The 19,471-nt window shown below is 52.7% G+C and overlaps 1 protein-coding gene across 3 annotated transcripts in view; it reads left to right on the forward strand.

The window, feature by feature from the left end:
• Nucleotides 1-1,749: 1,749 nt before the first annotated feature.
• The window catches only part of CAPZB (capping actin protein of muscle Z-line subunit beta), a 125,540-nt gene continuing 107,818 nt past the window's right edge, over nt 1,750-19,471 (forward strand). The window contains exon 1 of one of the 3 annotated variants that reach the window (XM_032361764.1): nt 1,750-2,057. In XM_032361764.1, the coding sequence (XP_032217655.1) occupies nt 2,055-2,057 (3 nt within the window). In that variant the 5' untranslated portion in view covers nt 1,750-2,054. Of the gene's footprint in view, nt 2,058-3,218; nt 3,334-19,471 lie in introns of those variants that run through there. The other 2 variants (XM_032361762.1, XM_032361763.1) reach the window with 2 other exon arrangements.

A 19,471-nucleotide genomic window follows, 5' to 3' on the forward strand; every position in this document is an offset into this window, starting at 1 on the left:
GGTGCTGATCAAGCCAAACCTCTTAGCATCATCCCTGACTCCTTCCTTCTTCTCATGCCCACCATCAAGCTAACAGCAAATATCCAGAATGGGATCTTCCCTTGCCACCTCTGTGGCTACTACCCTCGTGTAAGCAGTGTCCAATCTGCTGTATGGTTTTCAGTGTACCTCTTTCTACCTCTGTTTTGAGGATTAAATGAACTACTATTTGTAAAGTGCTTAACAGTGTTCATCGCATAGGAAGCCCCATTTAAGTGCTTTTTAAATAAATAATAGATGCCTTAAATAGCTTTCTACTGGCCCTAGCCCCCTACAGTCCATTCGGGACACAGCAGCCTCCCGATCCTTCTCCAGCCTAGGCCCCGTCCTGTCCCTGCTGGGCACTTCTCTGACAGCTTCCACCGGTTTTCTCCTGCTCAATCTGGGCCAGCCACCTTGGACTTCTCGGTCCATAAACACACCAGGGACTGCCTCCATTGGGTCTGTGCTCTTGCTGGTTCTTGTGCCTCCCTCTGATCAGATGTTACTTTCTAAATTAGCCCTCCCTGGGGCCCCACTTCCCTAATCCGCCTGGCAATTCCCCCACCCTGAGTCTCCTCCACATCTCTAATCACCACCTGACACTATGTTTACTTCATAGCTGATGGTATCCCCTTCAACTGTTCAAGCTCTGCAAAGGCATGCACTGGGACTGTCAAGTTTGCTGCTCTATCCTTAGAGCCCAGAACAGTGCTCAGTACACAGCAGGTGCTCAATAAATGCTTACCAAGTGCGAGAATTCCCAAGTGGCACTCCATTCTCTGAATTCCCATAACCCACCCTTAAACACTCACTTGAATCCATTTTAATGACACTGGCAGCTTTTGACTACGAGCTCCCCGAGGATGGGGGCCTAGGACACAGCCTGGTGTGTGGTCGTAATTCCACCATTTGTGCAACCCTTTACAGTTTACAATCCCCTCACGGGTGTCCTGATTTGATTCTCAGAAAAGAGAGTGAGCAAGCCAGGCAAGGCAAGTTATTACCAGCAAGGCTAGAATCCCGGTTCTCCTGCCTTCTAGACCAAGCTCAGGGGCTATTTGTTGAATGGAGAGAGAGTGAGAGAGGAGAAATGGGAGGAAAAAAAGACTTTGAGTCACTCTGTGGAGTGAGGCAGCCCCACTGGGCAAATGGGCTGGTTCTCTGTAACACATCTCGCAAACGCCTAGGATTTATTGATGCAGTTTTCTAATCTCTACCTGTGTGGTCCACACAGCTATCCTGCAGCAGGTAGCTCTGGGGGCATCTTCCTGTCTCCTGCACCTCTGCTTTCCTTCGGTGCCTCCAACAAGGCCTTGTATAGAGCGGGTACTCAGTGGGTGGTGCGGCCCCAGACTCCTTTAGAGATCGGGTTCAGGTGCAGCGACTTGCTTCAGGGCCCCCCACCTAGCAAGTCGCAGCGCCGGGACCCCACCTCGGGTTCGGGCGGCCTCGGTCTCCGGGATGGGTCCGCCCCGCGGCAGCTCTAGTTCCGGATCCGCGCGGGAAAGCGCGTGCACCGGGCGGGGCGGGGAGGGCGGGCAGGGCCCGACCCCTCCCAGCCCGAGCGCCTTCCGCGTCCCCGCCCGGGAGATCGCGCGCAAGGTCCCCCAGCCACCCCCGCCTCTGCAGCCCCACAGCCGGAGGTGGGGCGTGGGTGCGGGCGGAAGCCCCCGTCTCCGCCCAGTCCTCGAGTCCCCGGCCGGCCCGCCCACCCCGCCAGCCGCCGCGCCCCGCCCCGCCCCGCTCACAAGCCCCGCCCCGCACTTCCCCCTTCGGCGCTCCTCCCCCCGCGCCGCGCTCCATACTTGGCGATCGCCGCGGCCCTGCGCGCTCATTGGCCGAGAGCCGGCTGCGTGGGGGCGGGCCCGGGCCCGGCCGGGGCGGGGAAGGAAGGTGGCTGCGGCCCGGCGCGGGGGGAGGGGGGCGCTGACCCGGATGTTCACTCCTGGGCACCCGGGGAAGTGGAAGCGCCGGGCCCTGCTGCGGGGGGGAGAGCCACAGACGCCGGGACCGGGACCGCCGCCGCCGCCACCATGGTAAAGGCCCGACGTCACTCTCTCCCAGGCCCGGGGGCCCCGCTGGAGCTCAAGTCGCCCCCGCCCCCGCCGTCCCCCCACAGCCCCTGGCCCGAACAGGGTGGGTCCCCCGGGTGGGGGAGGGGCGGGGTCCCGGACCCAGGTGGACACCATCGCTGCCGGCTCAGGAGGGGGCTGCCTGCACGAGCACCTGGGCTGGGCAGCGACCCTGCCTCCCTCTCCCAGCCCCCGCCTTTGGCTCAAGCTGGAGTCCCACTCTCCGCCTCTCGGTCAGGCGGGTCTCCCCCATAGCCCAGGCGAGACCCTCCTGGACCCGTGATCCAGGCCGGGCACCCCTCTCCGGTGATCCAGGGTGGTCCCCCTTCCTCTTTGCCACGGCCCGGGCTGGTCCCCTTTGCCCGTCCCCGCCGCCGGGGTAGGCCGTCGTTTCTCCCTCCCGTGGCCCAGACTGGGCTCCCCTCCCTGTGGTTCGGGTTGGGCCTGTCTCTTCTCCATGGTTTCTGTCTGGACCCCAGTCAACCCCTCCTCCAGTGGCCTCAGTCTCGATTTGTTTGCCCCGCTCGTCCGTGGCTTCAGCTTAAATCTTCTCTTCCCTCCTTGGCCTTAGTCTGAACCTCCCCCTCCTCCGCCCGCGGCCCTCGCTGGACGTTAACCCCCGCCATCCCTTCCCCGGACTTCTCACCGCTCTTAGCGTAGCCTGCGTCAGCCCCGCTATCCTAGGTCCCGGGGTTTACCTTCCTTCCGGGGCCTTGGTCCCTGCCCTGCCCCCGACCCAGATAGTTCCTCCCCTCTGCCCCTGGAGGACCTTTACCGCCTCTAGGCAGCGATGGGAGCTCTCCTGCCCTCGGGGGGCAGGTGGTGGTCCCGGGGCTGTGCCTTCGCAGGTGGAGGGTTGCCTCCTTCTGGGGAGGCCGCCGGCAGCGAGCGGGCGAGCGAGGGAAGGGCGGGCACCTGTGTGCCCTGAAGGCAGGAAGGCAGCGCCGCGCTCTGCGGGCCCTTTTCCGTGACCACTGCCTCCTTGCCAAGGGTGCACTGCCTGCGGGATGCCCTGCCCGAGCCTGAGTCGCAGCCGAGGAATGAGTGGGGGGGAGCCGACAGGACAGGAATGAACGCACAATCGCCCTTGTGAGGCTGCAGCCCTTGGGGGGGCCGCTGGGCCGCGAGGCCAACATATGGCCTGGACACGATGCACCCCAGCAGACGCAGCCTCCCTTTCCCCCTGAACTGTCAGCTCGTGAGGGTTGGAACTGCTGATTATGGAGGTACCTCGGATCAGGTGAGCGGGACTTGGAGAACAGAGCTGGAAAGAGAGCCAGCGGGCTACTTCCACTCGTGGTGTTTGTTTTGATAATGAGCAAGGTGCTCTGGGGCTCTGTGACTGGCTTGAGATTTCACCGTGGCCTCCACCAGTGAGCCTGCCCTGCCTCCACTTTGCAGCCTTCTGCGGGGCAGGCTCACCACCCGGATTGGAAGGGCCAGAGGGCATCTGCCTTACATGGTCAAGGAACCTTTGGAGATGGGCAAACAGAGCTCAGGCCATCCACCTGCTCTTCCTGCCCAGTGCTGGCCGGGGCTTGCATGTGAACTTTGGGCCCCAAAGTGTTTTGAGGATCTCAGTTTCTTGTTTAATGAAGTGATGTGGCTGCTGAACCAGGATGACTAATTAAAGAGTGGCTAAGTTTTTTCTTGCTGCCTTCCTGTATATTGATTAAAATTGTGGCTTATTGAATGCTATTTTAATAGCCATTTTTAATGCTATTGGACTTCTCCAATGATTATGTTGCCCAAAGGTGGCCCCACCCCAGGCGTGGGTGGGGAAGTACTCCAGGACAGGTTTGGGTGAGGACGGTGAAAGTGGAGTGACGTTTTTTTTTTTTTGTTTGTTTTTTGTTTTTTTTTTTTCTTAAAACCTGGAGTGACGTTTTATAAATTTGCTGTCAGGTCAGAAGCAGGGGAGTGTGGATCCAGCGGCCAGGTGGGGCTACTTAGGGCAGCGTATCTGGCAGGGAGGGGCATCTTGCCTTAGTTCTGATTCTCCCAAGGTAGTGGAAAATGCCCATATCATGATCCAGGAGGAGCACAGCGACATGATTTCTCACGAGTCCTGTATTGGGGTTTTATTTGGACAGTCTGAAAACTGTGGAAGGAATGGAGGAAAAGGGCTAACATTTCTTGAGAACTGCTGGGTGCCTGGTCCTGTGCCGAGCAGTCGACCTGTATGAGCCTCTTGAACCCACACAGAGCCCTTGGAGGGTAGTGGCTGTCCTTGTTCTACAGGTGAAGCTGTAAGTGGAGTGACTTAACTCAGGGTGTTGCTCCGTCGCTGAGAGCAGGCCCGGCAGGCTCTAACCTCCATCCTCCCCATTGCCCCAGGCTGCTACTGTGGCAGGAGATAGAAAGGACGCTGTTTAGAAAACAGAATAATGGGATACTCAGGAATGGCAAGGGAGGACCAGCGTTTACTGACTCGTGCTTGTGTTCTGGGTCCTTTACATAAGAGACCTCTCCTAACAGTGTGGTAGTCCGATGGTGGTGCGGGCATATCTGGCCCCAGGCCAGGGTGTGAGTTCTCCAGGGCAGGGGGTTTTCTTTTGTGCTTTCCATGCCTGCACAGCTGGGGCCTGGAACATCACCTGGCTCTGAAGGAAGTGGCATAGAGTGCTCTTTTAGGTTGTGTCTCAGTCCATGAACTCAGGCGCTTGGATTTTCATGCTCCTCTCCTCAGTAACTCGTTCTTAGTATCCTCCAGGCTTAGAAATAATTTCTGACTGTGTATTGTCAAATTGATCCCTTACATGGACGCTCTAATAATCCAGACTAGACAGTTGGGCTGGTGATGTGGTGTTGTGTAATAGGTAAATGAATTAAGGCCACTGTGTTTTTTATTTTCAGTAGATTTGATGATAGAGAAAACAGCTAGCTCTCTATTAGCCATGGAGGGAAATAGCAGTTTGAGAGTCTAAAATGCACTGGACTTTGAAGTGAATTCCATGATTTTTGTTGGCATCAGTTAAGTGCACAGGCAGATGAAATGTATTTGCATGCATTCCCTTAGCAGGCAACAATCTTACCCCTGTAAGCCCTTTACAGTTTCAGAGCACTTTTCCTTACACAGCTGTAGCTTCTAACTCGGGAGTGATTGTTCTGACTTACCAGTTTTGATTCCAGGGCCAGCTGGTGGGGCTGCAGCAGTGAAAGGACAGGCAGGCCCCCTCAGGAGTTGTCCCTCCGGCTCACAGATGGTTTTGCCTGGCTGGAGCTGATAGAAGCCTGTCACATTGCTGCAAGGTGAAACAATATAGTTGACGCTAATTTGTCTTGGCTGGGCTCCTGGTATGGACCCAGACCCCACACTATATACAGCCGTGTTCATTTAAACGCAACTGGCCTCCTTGGTGGAAGGGGTGCAGAGGGTAGCCAATAGTCAATAGCTTGAGATTGAGTTGATAAATCAGAGTTTGAAAGCAGATATTCCTATTTATAACTCGGAAGTCCAGTGCTGCTCCCATGGGGGAGACCAGAGGACAGGTGACTAACAGCTCAGGGAGATGGGAGCGGGGCAAGTACATAGACTGGAGACGCCCGTGTCCCCGGCTGGGAAATGCTTGCCAGTAGGCAAACACAGAGGTGCCTCGGGGCACCTGAAGCTATAGGACGGCGTTAATTCTGTGTATAGTAAGTGCCTTTTCTGCACAGCTTTATGTGTTGAGGACGCACTGATGAGCAAGACACGGGTCCATTCCTCACAGCTTACATTCTGGGGGTGGGGGAATGTCACTTTACCTAAAACTGAAGAGGGAAGATCCTTGTTTGATATGAGGGCAAGCCACTTGCGTGAGACCCGGCAGAGATTTAAGAGAAAGTGGGGGCTTGTGCCTGGTTTCGCTCCCAGAGCGTGTGTCTGGGAGTGTGTCTGTTCTTCCTGCTGCTGTAACTGTGGAAGCAGATTGCCCGGCACACCCCCCTGTTGGTTCCTCTGCACCCCAGCAGCCCTCCTGCCTGGAAGTGTGACCTTGTGTCGCCCTGGAAGTCCTGCCCTTCTGACCTGCGTAGTGGCCATTGGTGGGGGAGCTCCTGATCCAGAAACATGGCTCACATGATACCTCCCCCAGTTTACTTACATGGAACCTAAAGCTTGAGAGGTGGAGCGACCCGTGAGAGTGGCGCGCCTGGGCCTCGGAGCTGGGTCCCTCTGACTCCGGGCCTGGAGCTCACTGTGTCTTGGAAGCTGAGAGCAGAAGGGCCTGTAGCTCTCGCAGCAGATCCCGGCAGTGAGAGCGGGGTGTGCAAGGCCAGAGGCTGCAGACGTTAGGACCAGCTACAGCAATGCCATTTCTAAACCTAAGCTTTCAGAGAGTCATGTTGCAGCTTGAGGAGGTGGAGGTGTATGTTTTTAGGGCACCAGCAATGTGCGTGAGCTGTGCTGGGGGCTTTAGCCCACTGCATCCGGGCCTCAGCCCCACCAGGACAGCTCAGCCTTTGGAGGGAGGCAGCACAGGATAAGCAGTTAGGACCGGGAGCCCAACTGCCTTGGGATGAGAACAGGACCTCCTCATAAGGCTTGTTTCGAGGATTAAATGAGACAGTAGGCCTCAAGTCCTTCCAGCAGCATCGGGCACGTAATTACATACATGCTCACTGTTACTATTCTCGTCACCGTATGACAGATGATGTTCGAAAGGGTACGTGGTGAGGCCCTCCGTGGCTGTGAAGTGAAGGAACTGGGTTTTCTGAGCCCAGAGATAGACCCCTGTCCACCGCTCCTGACTGCCTGCTGGTGTTCGCTTGGCTATGGGCTATGTCTTGAAGAGCTTCTCTAATAGAGCCCGAGGCTCTACTTCCCCTGCAGAAAAGGCTCCTGTGCACAGGACACGGTGTGTTGTCACAGCCTGATGCTGTCTGTCTGCAGTTTGGATGCCTTGTCTGTGCTGGTGGAGGCCCTTGTGAGTCCTTGCCCTCTTTCCCGGACTGGGGACAGAGCTTGTGAGTTCCGGGCAGCAGGGCCCTTGTCTGCCTGGTTCCCACTAACCGCCCCACACTTCGCCTGGGCTTGTAGGTGCTTCATCATCGCCGAGTGAAGGCGTGGAGAGAGCTGAGACCGGTTGCGCTTTGTTTGCTGCCTGCTCCGCGGAATGTGGGCTTTGGCGTTGGGCGCATGTGGGTTGGAGTCCTGTGTCTGCCACTCTGCATGTGATCTGAAGTGGGTCTTCTCCTCTGTGACTTCAGTTTCTTCATCTGTAGCATGAGGATAACATTTTATAGGGCTGCCAGGAGAAAGATGGGAAAATTTGTAAGCACTTAACCCAATGCTTGGCACACAGTGGTTGGTAGCTATGATTATTCTGTCTTATTCTGCATATGGGAGAGTAAGGGGCACCAATAGAAGCCATAATCCCTGTCCTCTAATCAAGAAAGGGACACAGGATACATCCAAAAAGTTGAGTGCAGCAGAAGAACACAGTATAGAAAAGGCTTAAATAGCATGGGGAACTTGTCTGCTTGGCCTGCGTTCTACTTCCTCCAGGAAGCCCTGCAGACCACTTAAGCTCACAGGCAGTGGGCGGGGGCTGGGTGTGAAGCCCAGGCAGAAGGCTGGGGTGCAGTCAAGGAGAAGCCATTCTAGGCACTGCCTGGGACCAAAACAAAGTTCAGGGGTACGGTCAGCCTTGTGCGTTTGGAGACCAGCCACAGAGTGGACAGAGCGGGTGCCTCAGTCCCGGGAGTGTGTTGGGGAGCGCTGGAGCTGCTAAGCTCAGGAGTTTGCATTCGATCTGGGACAGTGTGGAGCCAGCTAAGCATGTGGCGGGGCAGGTAGAAATTGGAGGAGGCTGGAAGAGTTGTGGTATTTTAGGAAGCGTCATTAGGCTGTGGTGTGCACAGAGGCCCCAGGAGGTGAGCGATGGGTTGGAGGCATCTGCCAGTACCAGCCTACGGGATTAGGAGGGTCCCAGGCCCTGTGAGGCCATGGGTGTGAAAAGGAACACATGGTTGAAAAAGATAAAGTTAGGAAAGCAGAGTGAAATGCTGTGATTTACCACCTCTGGGGCTGAGGGGGACGCTTCTGCCACCTCCTCCCAGCTCTCTGGTTAGGTGACTCCTAACGTCCCCACCCACCCTCTTCCGATAGGGGGCTTTATCATTGATCCAACTGCTATTTCTGGTCAGTTGAAATCCTAGATAGTAGTGTCTGCAAAGCCTTGATATCCTATTAACAACAGAGCAGGGATTTTAGTGGTTAGCCCCGGCCGTTTCTGTGTCTGCGGGTGGCTCCCAGTTCTGCAGGGCTTGCTGGCCTTAGGTTCAGGGCAAACAACCGCCCAAGACAGCCAGTCTGCCCAGGGTGGCAAGGGCCCGGTGAGGGCCCTGCATGATGGCCCGAATAAATAGCAGGAGCTGGTTTTTATTGACGGCTTTTTAATACCCAAAGCAGCCCTGTGAGGCGGGTTCTCATCTCACCCTCATTACGCAGGCACAGGCCAGCGAGAACCCAGGCCAGCCTCCGCAGTCTGACCCTGGAGCCCGAGCTCTGGACCTTTGGCGCTGCTGCATCTAGGTTTTTTTCCTATCCAGCCGTTCATTCATTCCATGGATGCTCACGGAGCCATCAGACAGACCTAGTAGAGTATGAGTCTTACATGGAGGAGGTGGATGGACACAGGGAAATCTTAAGAGTCTAACGGCCTGGGGCCCAGGTGCAGACCCAGCTGGGTGAAGTTGAAGTCTACAACAGAAGGGCTTGAGCTTAAGGGAGCCACTTGCTTTCCCTTCTCCCTCCTGGTCACACCCCAGCAGCATCTGGAGAATTATGGAAGGGAGCTTTCCCCTGCAACTTTCCTAGTGAGAAGTCTCCAGTCCAGTAGCCCTGTTTCTTCCAAGACAGCAGCCCCAGTGGCTCCCAGAGCCATCACCCTGTCCCAGGGTGGGGTGAGCCTGTGTGTGGCAAGTGTAGATGGTGCCTGGCACTCTGTAAGTGCAGCCGGAGTGTTGGCCGCGACCTGGTATTTTACGAATATGGACACTTGCTAGGTGATGGGCCACCGAACCTCCCAGCCAACCTGGAAGGCAGTGTAGCTCTCCCATTCTGCTGAGAGCCCAAGAAGTCCCCTGCTAAAGGCTGGAAGTCTTGAGGGCTTGCAGTCTGTTGTTTTCTGGCCATGAGGGCCCGCAGTTGCCCCAGCTCAGTCCCTGAACATCCCCACCCACCACTGAAGGCTTCCTGCTCAGAGTTTGTTATGTTAATATTATCCGGGCTTACTGTTTCATAGGTTTCTCTGAGATTCAGGCAGAGGATTCATTCAACATTTACCAAGTTAAATATATTAAAGATTTTATTTATTTATTTGATAGAGATCACAAGTAGGCAGAGAGGCAGGCAGAGAGAGAGAGAGGGGGAAGCAGGCTCCCTGCCCAGCAGAGAGCCTGATGTGGGGCTCGGTCCCAGGACTCTGGGATCATGATCCGAGCTGAAGGCAGAGGCTTTAACCCACTGAGCCACCCAGGCGCCCCCCAAGTTAAATATTTTTAATTTAAAATTTAAGGTTGTGAAAAGATGCTTTTGCATGTACTTTCTGCTGGGCTGAGTAACAAGCAGCCTCCTGGGGGAATTGTGTGTTTTCTGGTGGTACCAAATGCCCTCGTCCTTATCCGTAGCCATGATTAGTGGGTGGAGGATTTGGGGTTGGCTCGCTGTATCTGATGTTGCTACACAGGGTTCTCCGTGGTAAGCTTTGGCCCTGAAGGGGTATGTCTGATCTTACAGGGATGGGCTACATAAAAAGTTTTTTTGCTAAGAAACTGAAAGGGGGAGCTTTTATCCGCCACACCTCCTGGTGAAAAACCCGATTTTAGCCACTGTGGCCACCGAAGGAGCTACTCTTAAATTTCTCTCTGTCTCATCTCTCTGGCTTTGATTTTTTTTTTTTTTTATTTGATTTTTATGTAATCTCTGTACCCAACGTGGGGCTTGAAATTACAACCCCAAGATCTGGAGTCGCATGCTCCCTGGATGGATCTGGCTTTGTTTTTGTCAGTCCTTTTCTTTGCTGAACACAGCCTTGTCTGCTCACCTACTGGCCCTCTCCCCGCCCCTACCTTGTAGTCACTGGGGCTGGATGGCACCACTGGGGGGCGCACACCCCTCTGCAGCCGGGCCCGCATTGGGCCCCTTTCCCTGCTTTGCTCTTGGAGAACGTCCAGGGCAGACTGTGTTTGCTTCTTGCCTACCCCCTCCTGCCAGCTGGGGACCACTGGTCATCCTGAGATTTGAGTCCTCTGACTTGGTCTTCAAGAGTGCCCTTGTGCAGCGGGAATTGCAGGTGCCCGAGTTAGCAGTCTTCATCCCTTAGGTTATTGAGTGTTTCCTCCTGGGTTCTCATGGGTCTGGAAGGTGCCTTCCTTCTCCCACTGTTTCTGCTGAATGCAGTCACGACCTTTAATTCCCTCAACCCAACCCTGTGATGGTGGTTTCCTCATTACACAGAGGAGGGAACTGAAGCTCGGAGAGGTTGAGGAGCTTGTGGAAAGGCCCCCAGCTAGTTAGCATCCCCCTGCGAGCCGGACCCTCTCAGAAGAGCCTGCTTCCCGAATTCTGCTACCCCGCCTGTCCTGCGCGGATTCGCCAGGATGCTTATTTTAAAGATGAGGAAGCAGGGCGCCTGGGTGGCTCAGTGGGTTAAGCCGCTGCCTTCGGCTCAGGTCATGATCTCAGGGTCCTGGGATCGAGTCCCGCATTGGGTTCTCTGCTCCGCGGGGAGCCTGCTTCCTCCTCTCTCTCTCTCTCTGCCTGCCTCTCTGCCTACTTGTGATCTCTCTGTGTCTAATGAATAAATAAAATCTTTAAAAAAAAAAAAATAAAGATGAGGAAGCAGAGGTTGAGAGGTTCACCTGCATGTCCAGCCGTGGTGGCTGAAGTCTGGGTTTAGACCTCAGAAGGTTTTGTTGGATCAGGCTGTTAAAATGAAAGTGGCTGGATCTTTCTGAGTTGTGGCCTGTTTTTTGCAAAGGGTGATATGTCTTAGCCGGCCGTCAGAAGGGTCGTGTCTTGGTATTTTGGGTAGGGCAGTGGATCTTTGTACATATCCTAGTGATGGTGACAGCCTCCCACTGACAACTGTTGGTTGAACAGAACCTTGCAGGACCCCCTTGGCATTTTCCCGTGAAGCTCCAGCCCAGTCCAGGGTGCCACACACGGCGGCGGGTTGCAGGGCCTCTGAGGGAAAAGAGTATAGCCGCCCATTTCAAAGGCCATTTGACCTTGAGCAGCGTCAATTGGTGACCCTCACAAAGGTATTTCTTATCCTGAGGAAGGAAGATGGATGATAAGTGCCCCCTCAGAGTATGAATGTCATCGCGGAGTCCTGCTGTTCCTGGCACATGGGCCATTGCGCCGTAGGGTTTGTTGCATGAGTGAATGCCTGTTAGGCTTTTAGTAAATGTGAGTGCCCCTCCCGCTTCCAAGTGGGAGACTTTCTGGCTGGGCGGAGTTGGTGTCAGGGTCACTTTAGGTAGAGGTGACAAGAATGGAAGGAGCTGGGCAAGGCCTGCCTCCAGGAGGGGGTCAGTGCACCCTTCAGCTCTTCAGGCCGCCCTGGCGTTGAAGGTTTCTGGAGGCGCTGGTGGTGGCGGTAGTCCTAGAGGCTCAGCCCTTCGCTGGTGGCTCTGCACGTGGTGCGCACCCAGCACTTGGTGCAGAGTCACGGGACTGGCCTGGAGTTCCCGAGTGATCGCAGGCAGTCGGGGTTCCGCGAAGGGGTGGTGAAGGGCCCGGCCGGAAGCCCGAGTTCAGATTCAAGCCTGCAGGTTTGGATGGCTGCCTTCTCCCTTCCTCAGTTTCCTTGTTGTGAAATTAATACATGTGAAGCCGGACGCAGTGATGTTATTGTTATTAAGTCAGTAATGAGATGGTGGTGTTATTAGAGATGAGAGTCTTCACATGCTGTTGGAGCCGGAAGAGACCTCGAGGTGGAAACTCCCTTTGCTTGGTGTTGGAAGGAATTTAGACTTTGTGTCCTGGCTTATCTCGCAGGGAAGTGGTCCTTCTCCTGTAGCTCAGGGGAAACTCCTGTCGGTTGTGGGCCTTGCCCTGCTGCACCTGGCTATCCCCGGATACGGTGTCTGAAAGGGCTCTTTGGTTCCAGGTTATAATAAGAGTCGCTCTTCTGGAAAATGGCTCGAGTGGCCAACCCTGAAGTGCCAGTCACATTTGGTATCCAGGCCTTGAGGGGAGCAGGGCGTGGTGCTAATCGTGATGCCTGTCTTCCTACCCCCCCGTACCCCTCTACCTGAGCCATTTTCGTCTCTGCTGGCGACGGCAGGGGTCCGTAGGTGCGCCCATCTTCTGCTAACTAGAGCTGCATTTGTGAGCTCGCTGTCACAGACGGGCGCGACTTCACTGCCTCAATGGGGAGTGTTCTGAGGACATGTGTGGGTTTGAAGGTAGAGTGTTGGGGTTTAGGGAGAAAGGAGGCAAAATAAAAGAAAATGGGCAGAGAAGACACATGTTGGAAGGCAGCCTGTTAAGGTATAGTGGGAGGAGACTCCTGGATCTGATTTCTTCCGTGGGTGCCCATGAACTGTGGGAGCTTGAACTAGTCACTTCATCTCGCTGAGCCTCAGCTTCCTGATCTGAAAAATGGACACACTAGCCGCCTTTTCACCAGCAGCTAGAGGGTTAAATAAGAACAGTGTGCATGAAGTGCTGTGGCTCAGGCCTCCTATGTGGGCATTTAATACAGGTTCATTACTATCTGTAGGAACTTCATCATTCATCGTGTAAATTACATCATACCGTGGGGAAGAGAATTGAGTTGAATCTAAAAATCCCTGTATTGGGGCGCCTGGGTGACTCAGTGGGTTAAGGCCTCTGCCTTCGGCTTGGGTCATGATCCTGCAGTCCTGGGATCAAGCCCCACGTCAGGCTCTCTGCTTGGCGGGGAGCCTGCTTCTCTCTCTCTCTCTCTCTCTGCCTACGTGTGATCTCTGACAAATAAATAAAATCTTAAAAAAAATTAAAAATAAAATCCGTGTATTGAGGAATACCATCATCTAAAAAGCAGATGTAGGGACACCTGGGTGGCTAAGTAGGTTAAAGCCTCTGCCTTCGGCTCAGGTCATGGTCTCAGGGTCCTGGAATTGAGTCCTGCATCGGGCTCTCTTCTCAGCAGGGAGCCTACTTCCTCCTCTCTCTCTGCCAGCCTCTCTGCCTACTTGTGATCTCTGTCTGTCAGATAAATAAAATCTTCAAAAAAATTTTAAAAAATAAAAATAAAAAGCAGAGGTAATGATCACAATGAGGGGAAGCCCTGACCTTCTGGCTTCCAGGGTCCGTGCTCTGGGCCGCCCTCCGCACATCAGCCTGGAGGATTTATCACGCAGGGGTCTTAAACTGAGCCAGTCTGTGTGCTGAGCACTATGGATACCGTAGTCATCTAATCATGTAATCTATACCATAGCCCCATTTTGATCATGGCCCCCCAAAACGTTTTGCAGATGTGGTAATGGGAGCCCAGGAAGTTAAGAGGTGTCTTGTACAGGGTCACACAGCTAGTAAGGAGCAGAGGTGGCCTTTAAACTGTCTTCTGGGGTGCCTGGGTGGCTCAGTCATGATCCCAGATTCCTGGGATCGAGTCCCACATTGGGCTCCCTGCTCAGCTTCAGAGTCTGCTTCTCCCTCTGCCTCTGCTGTACGTGCGTGCGTGCACTCATTCACTCTCTCTCTCTCAAAAAATAAATAAGGATCTTTTAAAGAAAACAAAAACCAAAAACCCTCCATCTTCTGATTCCAGGTTCCACTTGTCAATACTCAGGGAAGGCTGGTCCGAGGATGAGGTTTTTATGTACAGAGGAAAGTATGTTGATGTTTCTAGCCAGTGTTCAGTGCTTTTGTACCTTTTGCAGCTCAAAGCAGACTGTGTGTTAGATGGCTGCCCCTGGTTCTGTTTTGATGACTTGAAGCACATCTTAAGATGCTGCAAGAATGAGGGGCGCCCAGGTGGCTCAGTCAGCTGAGCGTCTGCCTGCGGCTCAGGTCACGATCCTGTGGTCCTATGGTGGAGCCCTGTGTTGGACTCCCAATAGGGAGTCTGCTTCTCCCTCTCCCTCTGCCCCTCCCGCTGCTCATGCTCTCTTTCTCTCAAATAAATAAAATCTTAAAAAAAAAAAAGTTGCTAAGGAATGAACTTGCAGTCGTTGTAGTTCTTCATTTAAAAGGGAGCCTTGTCTCCCCCAATGTAACTGCTAACCTGTAGTCACAGTTTGGAATCACTCTTGAGACCCTGAGCGCCCTGTAGTCTTTCTTTCTGCCTGCCCTTTCTCCTCTGTCGTGTGCACATCCAGGTGGACTGAAATAATGGAGTGTGGGGTTATAATAGCTGTTACATCTATGTGACCATGCTAGCATTTGGATTCAGGACCAACGTACTTCATGCCCTCGCTGGGTTACACCTGCTGCGAGGGTCAGAGACGAGCAGAGACGCTGTAGTCGTCTGCCTACCTACAGAACCAGTGGAATTAGTCCAGCCCCAAGAGGTAAAACCAATCGAAGATACTGGAAGAGATTCTTTTTTTTCTTTCTTTCTTTTTTTTTTTTTTTTTTAAGTTTTTATTTATTTATTTGACAGACAGAGATCACAGGTAGGTGGGGGAGGAGGAAGCAGGCTCCCTGCTCAGCAGCGAGCCCGATGTGGGGCTTGATCCCAGGACCCTGATATCATGACCTGAGCTGAAGGCAGAGGCTTTAACCCACTGAGCCACCCAGGCGCCCCTCTGGAAGAGATTCTTGACAAGCAGAGAGCTGACAGTGCTAAGCTGTGGGTATTGGCACCTGTCTGCAGCGTGGGTAGGGTCTCTGTAGTTTCCGCTGGTGGAAGCCTCTGTTCCTTTTTGTCTTATTATTAGCAGGAGGTGATATGCCTGGAAAATGGGTCCCGTCTTCATGTTTTCTTAACGATCTTGATTTCTTCGTTCTTCCTTTAAATCACTTCCTCCAGAATGGATTACCCAGCTGTTATGTAGAATTCCCTTGTCCTTTTGCGTATCAATAAAAACTGTAGGGGCACTTGGGTGTCTCAGTGGGTTAAGCTGCTGCCTTCAGCTCAGGTCATGCTCTCAGGGTCCTGGGATTGAGTCCCGTCTGCTCAGCAGGGAGCCTACTTCCCTCTCACTCTCTCTGCTTACTTGTGATCTCTGTCTGTCAAATAAATAAATAAAATCTTTATAAATAAATAAATAAAACTGTAAGGCTTTTCCTCTCTTGGTCACAGCCTATGTGGTTTCTGAGCTTGCTGAATTCCAGATGGAGGGTACGCAGGGGCATCCTGGGAATTTTCCCCAGGATCCTGCTTTTATTTTGATTCCACAGTATCTGTTTGGTACATATTGATTTTTGGGGAGGCATTTCTTGAAATAACAAGTGAGAAATGGTTGCCATGGTCCCCAGGGAAAGGCCCTCCCATCATGTGACTAATTGGCAGAACATGGACACACAAATAGAGTGTTGGACCTCCATATGATGAGCTCAGAGTGCCTTGTGAGCCATTGAGTTAACTAATAAAATCCCAGGAATTGAATTCTGTAACATGCTGGAATCTCTCAGGAAAGGGAAGAAACAATTTCCAAGCCTCAGATCATGGGCCGTGTGTTGTAACAAGTACAAGCAGATTCTAAGTCAGCTGAAGCATTCTGCAGGCCCTCAGAGTCAATAAGGAAGGTACTAGCATCTGTCACTACCTACTTTACTTAGCACTTAACATGCATTATCCTCTTTAGTGCCCAGATTTCTCCTAAGCATGGTATCCTGTGAATTTAGGACTTTATGTAAATCATAATTATGGAGATTTAGAGACTTGATGTAAATTGCTAGTAAATGACAGAGCCAGATTTGAACCTGACTGTCTTAACTTGAAAGCCGTTGCACATAACCTCTGCCATCGTGGAATTTTGCTGCACACACAGGGCTTGAGGCTTGTCCAGATCCTACAGAAAATCACTAGTGCAGTTGGGATGAGAGTCCTCTGTTTTCTGCTGCAAAAACTTCAGTGCATTTGGAAACTCATCTTTGAACATGCTTTTCCAGTGATGTGTGCAAAGATCACACTTTCTGACATGACATAGCTTCGTGGCAGTAGGGTCGACCAGCCCACAAAGCCCGCTCCCTTAGTTAAGAAGAAATCGAGGGACAGGTCTGGACTAAAACCAGGGTCCCTTTGATTTTAGCTCCTCCTTTGTTGCCGTGTCCGTAAGGGACCATGATTATAGCAGCCAGGCTCTGGGGAAAGTGGCTGTCCCGCCATTCGGTTGAGAAATGGAGGTAGAGCAGCATTATGGTATATAATATCAACCTAAAACCAGCCGTTACAGTGTGATTGTCGGGACACCTGGGGGCTCAGTGGTTGGGCATCTGACCCTGGATCTCAGGTCAGGTCTTGCTCCTTAGGTCATGGGTTCGGGCACCATGTCAGGCTCCATACTGGGTGTGGAGCCTCCCTAAAAAAAAAAGAAAAGGAAAGGAAAAAGTGATAGTATTGAGTAAAGCAAAGCACCGAATCGGTCTGTTCTGTCGTAGCTCTCTAGAACGTTCACGTTAGAATTACCTACCTGCTTGGGGCTGTGAGGGTTCAGTCAGTGACTGGTTTGCAGACACTACTGTGTCTGTCCGTTGCAGTGGTTATTGACTCTTTACCTGGACACACACACGCAGATGTACTTCCTTACACTGTGTTCAGCAGTGGGTTGTGGGGTGAGGAGGACAAGCATTTTTCTCCCCACACGTCCTTCCAGTCCCTTCACCCTCCCAGGTGCTGTCCCGACAGCCTCTGGCTCCAGGCTGCCCTCCCGGCCCTCAGAGCCCACCCAGCCTCCCTGCCTCGCCAGCTTCCATTCCTCAGCCTGGCTTCCTGTTCTGGCTAAGCGGAGAGAGCTGCTTGCCTTCCCACAGAAGTGTCCTATCTAGGGTTAGCCTCCCTGGATTTTGCCACGTCTGTCTCCATAGTAGATCTGTTAATTCATTTTTCTTTAATTGCTTATTTTTTTTTTAACCTGATGTTATTTAGGAGGGAAACTGTGTCATTACCATAAGTGGAAAACCAGTACCTGATGCCTCGAGTAGAAAGTATACGTGGAAGTAGACTCCTCTAACTTCTGATGTAAGAGATGCTTATCTGTGGACCACTTAAAATTGATGGTGGCCAGAGTCTGGCTGCCTTCCGCCTCTGGGCCTCAGCTTGCAGCATCCCCCCCGCCCCCTGCCTTCCTCCCTTCTGGTGTCCATCCAGCTTACCCTTCGGGGACTGGCTCTGCTGCCCGTGGCCACCAAGACTTCTCTGACTACTCCAGCCCTCTACATCCTGTCTGTGTATCCATCCATCCGTGCAGAAGCTTAACAACGCTCTCTGCTCTCCTTGGAGGTGGGCGTCGTTAAGGTCCCTTCCATATCTATGTGGGGACCATTCAGAGAAGGGGACACCATCTGTCAGAAGAACCTCTTGGTGGAAGATAATCCCGGTGTAAGGGGGTGTGTGCAGGTGCAGCAAAGAGGGTGTCTGGCAGAGGAGGGGAGCACTGCAGGGGTCCCGGGGAGAGGCTTTTGCTGGAATTGAGATGAAAGGACTGATTTGCCAGGAGGACAAATGGTGGGGATGCAGTAGGCAGAGAGTACAGTGTGTGCGGGAGAGCGTGGCATGTCAGAGGAACTGGCAGTGATTTAGTTGTTGGAGCCAAAATGGTAGGGGTGGGAGGGTTTGATGCCACCTGGTAGGGGTCACTCGTTAAGGGGCCTCTGATTTCACCCATGTCCATTTCTGTGCCCTCCCCCTGCCCTGACCTGACCTCTACAACGTGACCTTGCCCCATGAGGTTTACCAGTAGTCTTCCCGTCTTGAGTAGTGGTGGTTCATTGCCCATCCCCCTCCCCCATCATTATTTGCTGAGTGCCCCCTGTGCTCTGTGCCGAGTCCTGGGGCACTTGGCCAAATGAGAGAGGGACCCTGTTTTTCAAGAGCTCACAGCCTGGGGTGGGGAGACACATGGCCATCTAGTTGGGCGTGAACACCAATGGCAGGGGCCTTGGGAAGCTTCCTGACCCCGGTCAGGGATCCCTTTGGAATGTGAAGGATTATTTTTTAAAGTTCTTAGTGTTTTCCCTTTTATTATAAAAGTACTGTGTTCATCATAGAAAAGTTGGGAAATATAGAAACAAGGGGGAAAGTGGCCTGCCAGCAGCCCTGGTTAGCCTTTGGTGTTTCGCTTCAGTGTCTTTGTCTCTGCACAGTTTTTAAAGGGTTCTCATGGATTGCCTTCATACTTCTGTGCTTTTTATATGTCATGCTGCTTTTCACAAAAATTTTCTTGTTATAAAAAGGTCAGGAATGTTTTAGATGAATATTTCAACTGGGTCAGACTGTTATTTGCTTAACTGTCCCTCCCCCTGTTGTTGGATAAGTAGGGGTTAATTTTCCTTAATGTTGAGCTGCAGGGAGGGTCTTCCTACAGGGCTTTTTTTGGTCCTCCTTATCTGTTTATTGCATGCGATGACTTTGTTCCTGTAGCTTTGTCTGCGATGTGAACTCCTTGCCTTGGGAGTATGAGCTCACCCTTCACATGTGATTGTGTCTTGAGGTGTGAACTCTCTCCCTTCACATGTGATTGTGTCTTGAGGTATGAGCTCTCTCCCCACCCCTGTGATTGTTTCCTAAGGTATGAACTCCCTCCCTCCACGTGTAACTGTGTCCTGAGTTGTGAACTCTCCCTTCACATGTGATTGTATCCAGAGGTAAGAACTCTCTCTCTTTACATGTGATTGTGTCCTGAGGTGTGAACTCTCCCTTCACATGTGATTGTATCCTGAGGTATGAACTCTCTCTCTTTGCGTGTGATTGTGTCCTGAGGTGTGAACTCTCCCTTCCCATGTGATTGTGTCCTCAGGCATGAACTCTCTCCCTTCACATGTGATTGTGTCCTGAAGTATAAGCTCTCTCCCCACCTATGTGCTTGTGTCCTGAGGTATGAGCTGTCTTCCTACTTACATATGTACAGTCACCACGATAAGTGAATTAGCAAATCCTGAGCCACTGCTCCTAGGAGAGATGTAGGCTACAGTCCCTGGGATCCGCTGGTCACAACATTTTTGTCATCCGATTATTGCCTAACCAGAAAGACAAATGGTATCACTTAAATGTGGAATCTAAACAGCTCAGGGTGAAACTTAGAGAGTTGAACAGTCGTTGCCCGGGGCTGGGTCAGAGCAGAAGTAGAGTTTGGCGAAAGGGCACAAACTTTCAGCCATGAGAGGAATGAGGTCTGAGGATCTACTGTAAAACACAAAAGAAACCTCGTTTTCTGTGTGTTTCTGGTTAAGGGCACCTTTTGATAGGGTTGGTTCTTTCACGTTGCAGTCCTGCCCCGCCTGGACAAGGCCCCTC

This window comes from Mustela erminea, chromosome 10, assembly GCF_009829155.1.
Source record: "Mustela erminea isolate mMusErm1 chromosome 10, mMusErm1.Pri, whole genome shotgun sequence".
NCBI lineage: Eukaryota > Metazoa > Chordata > Mammalia > Carnivora > Mustelidae > Mustela > Mustela erminea.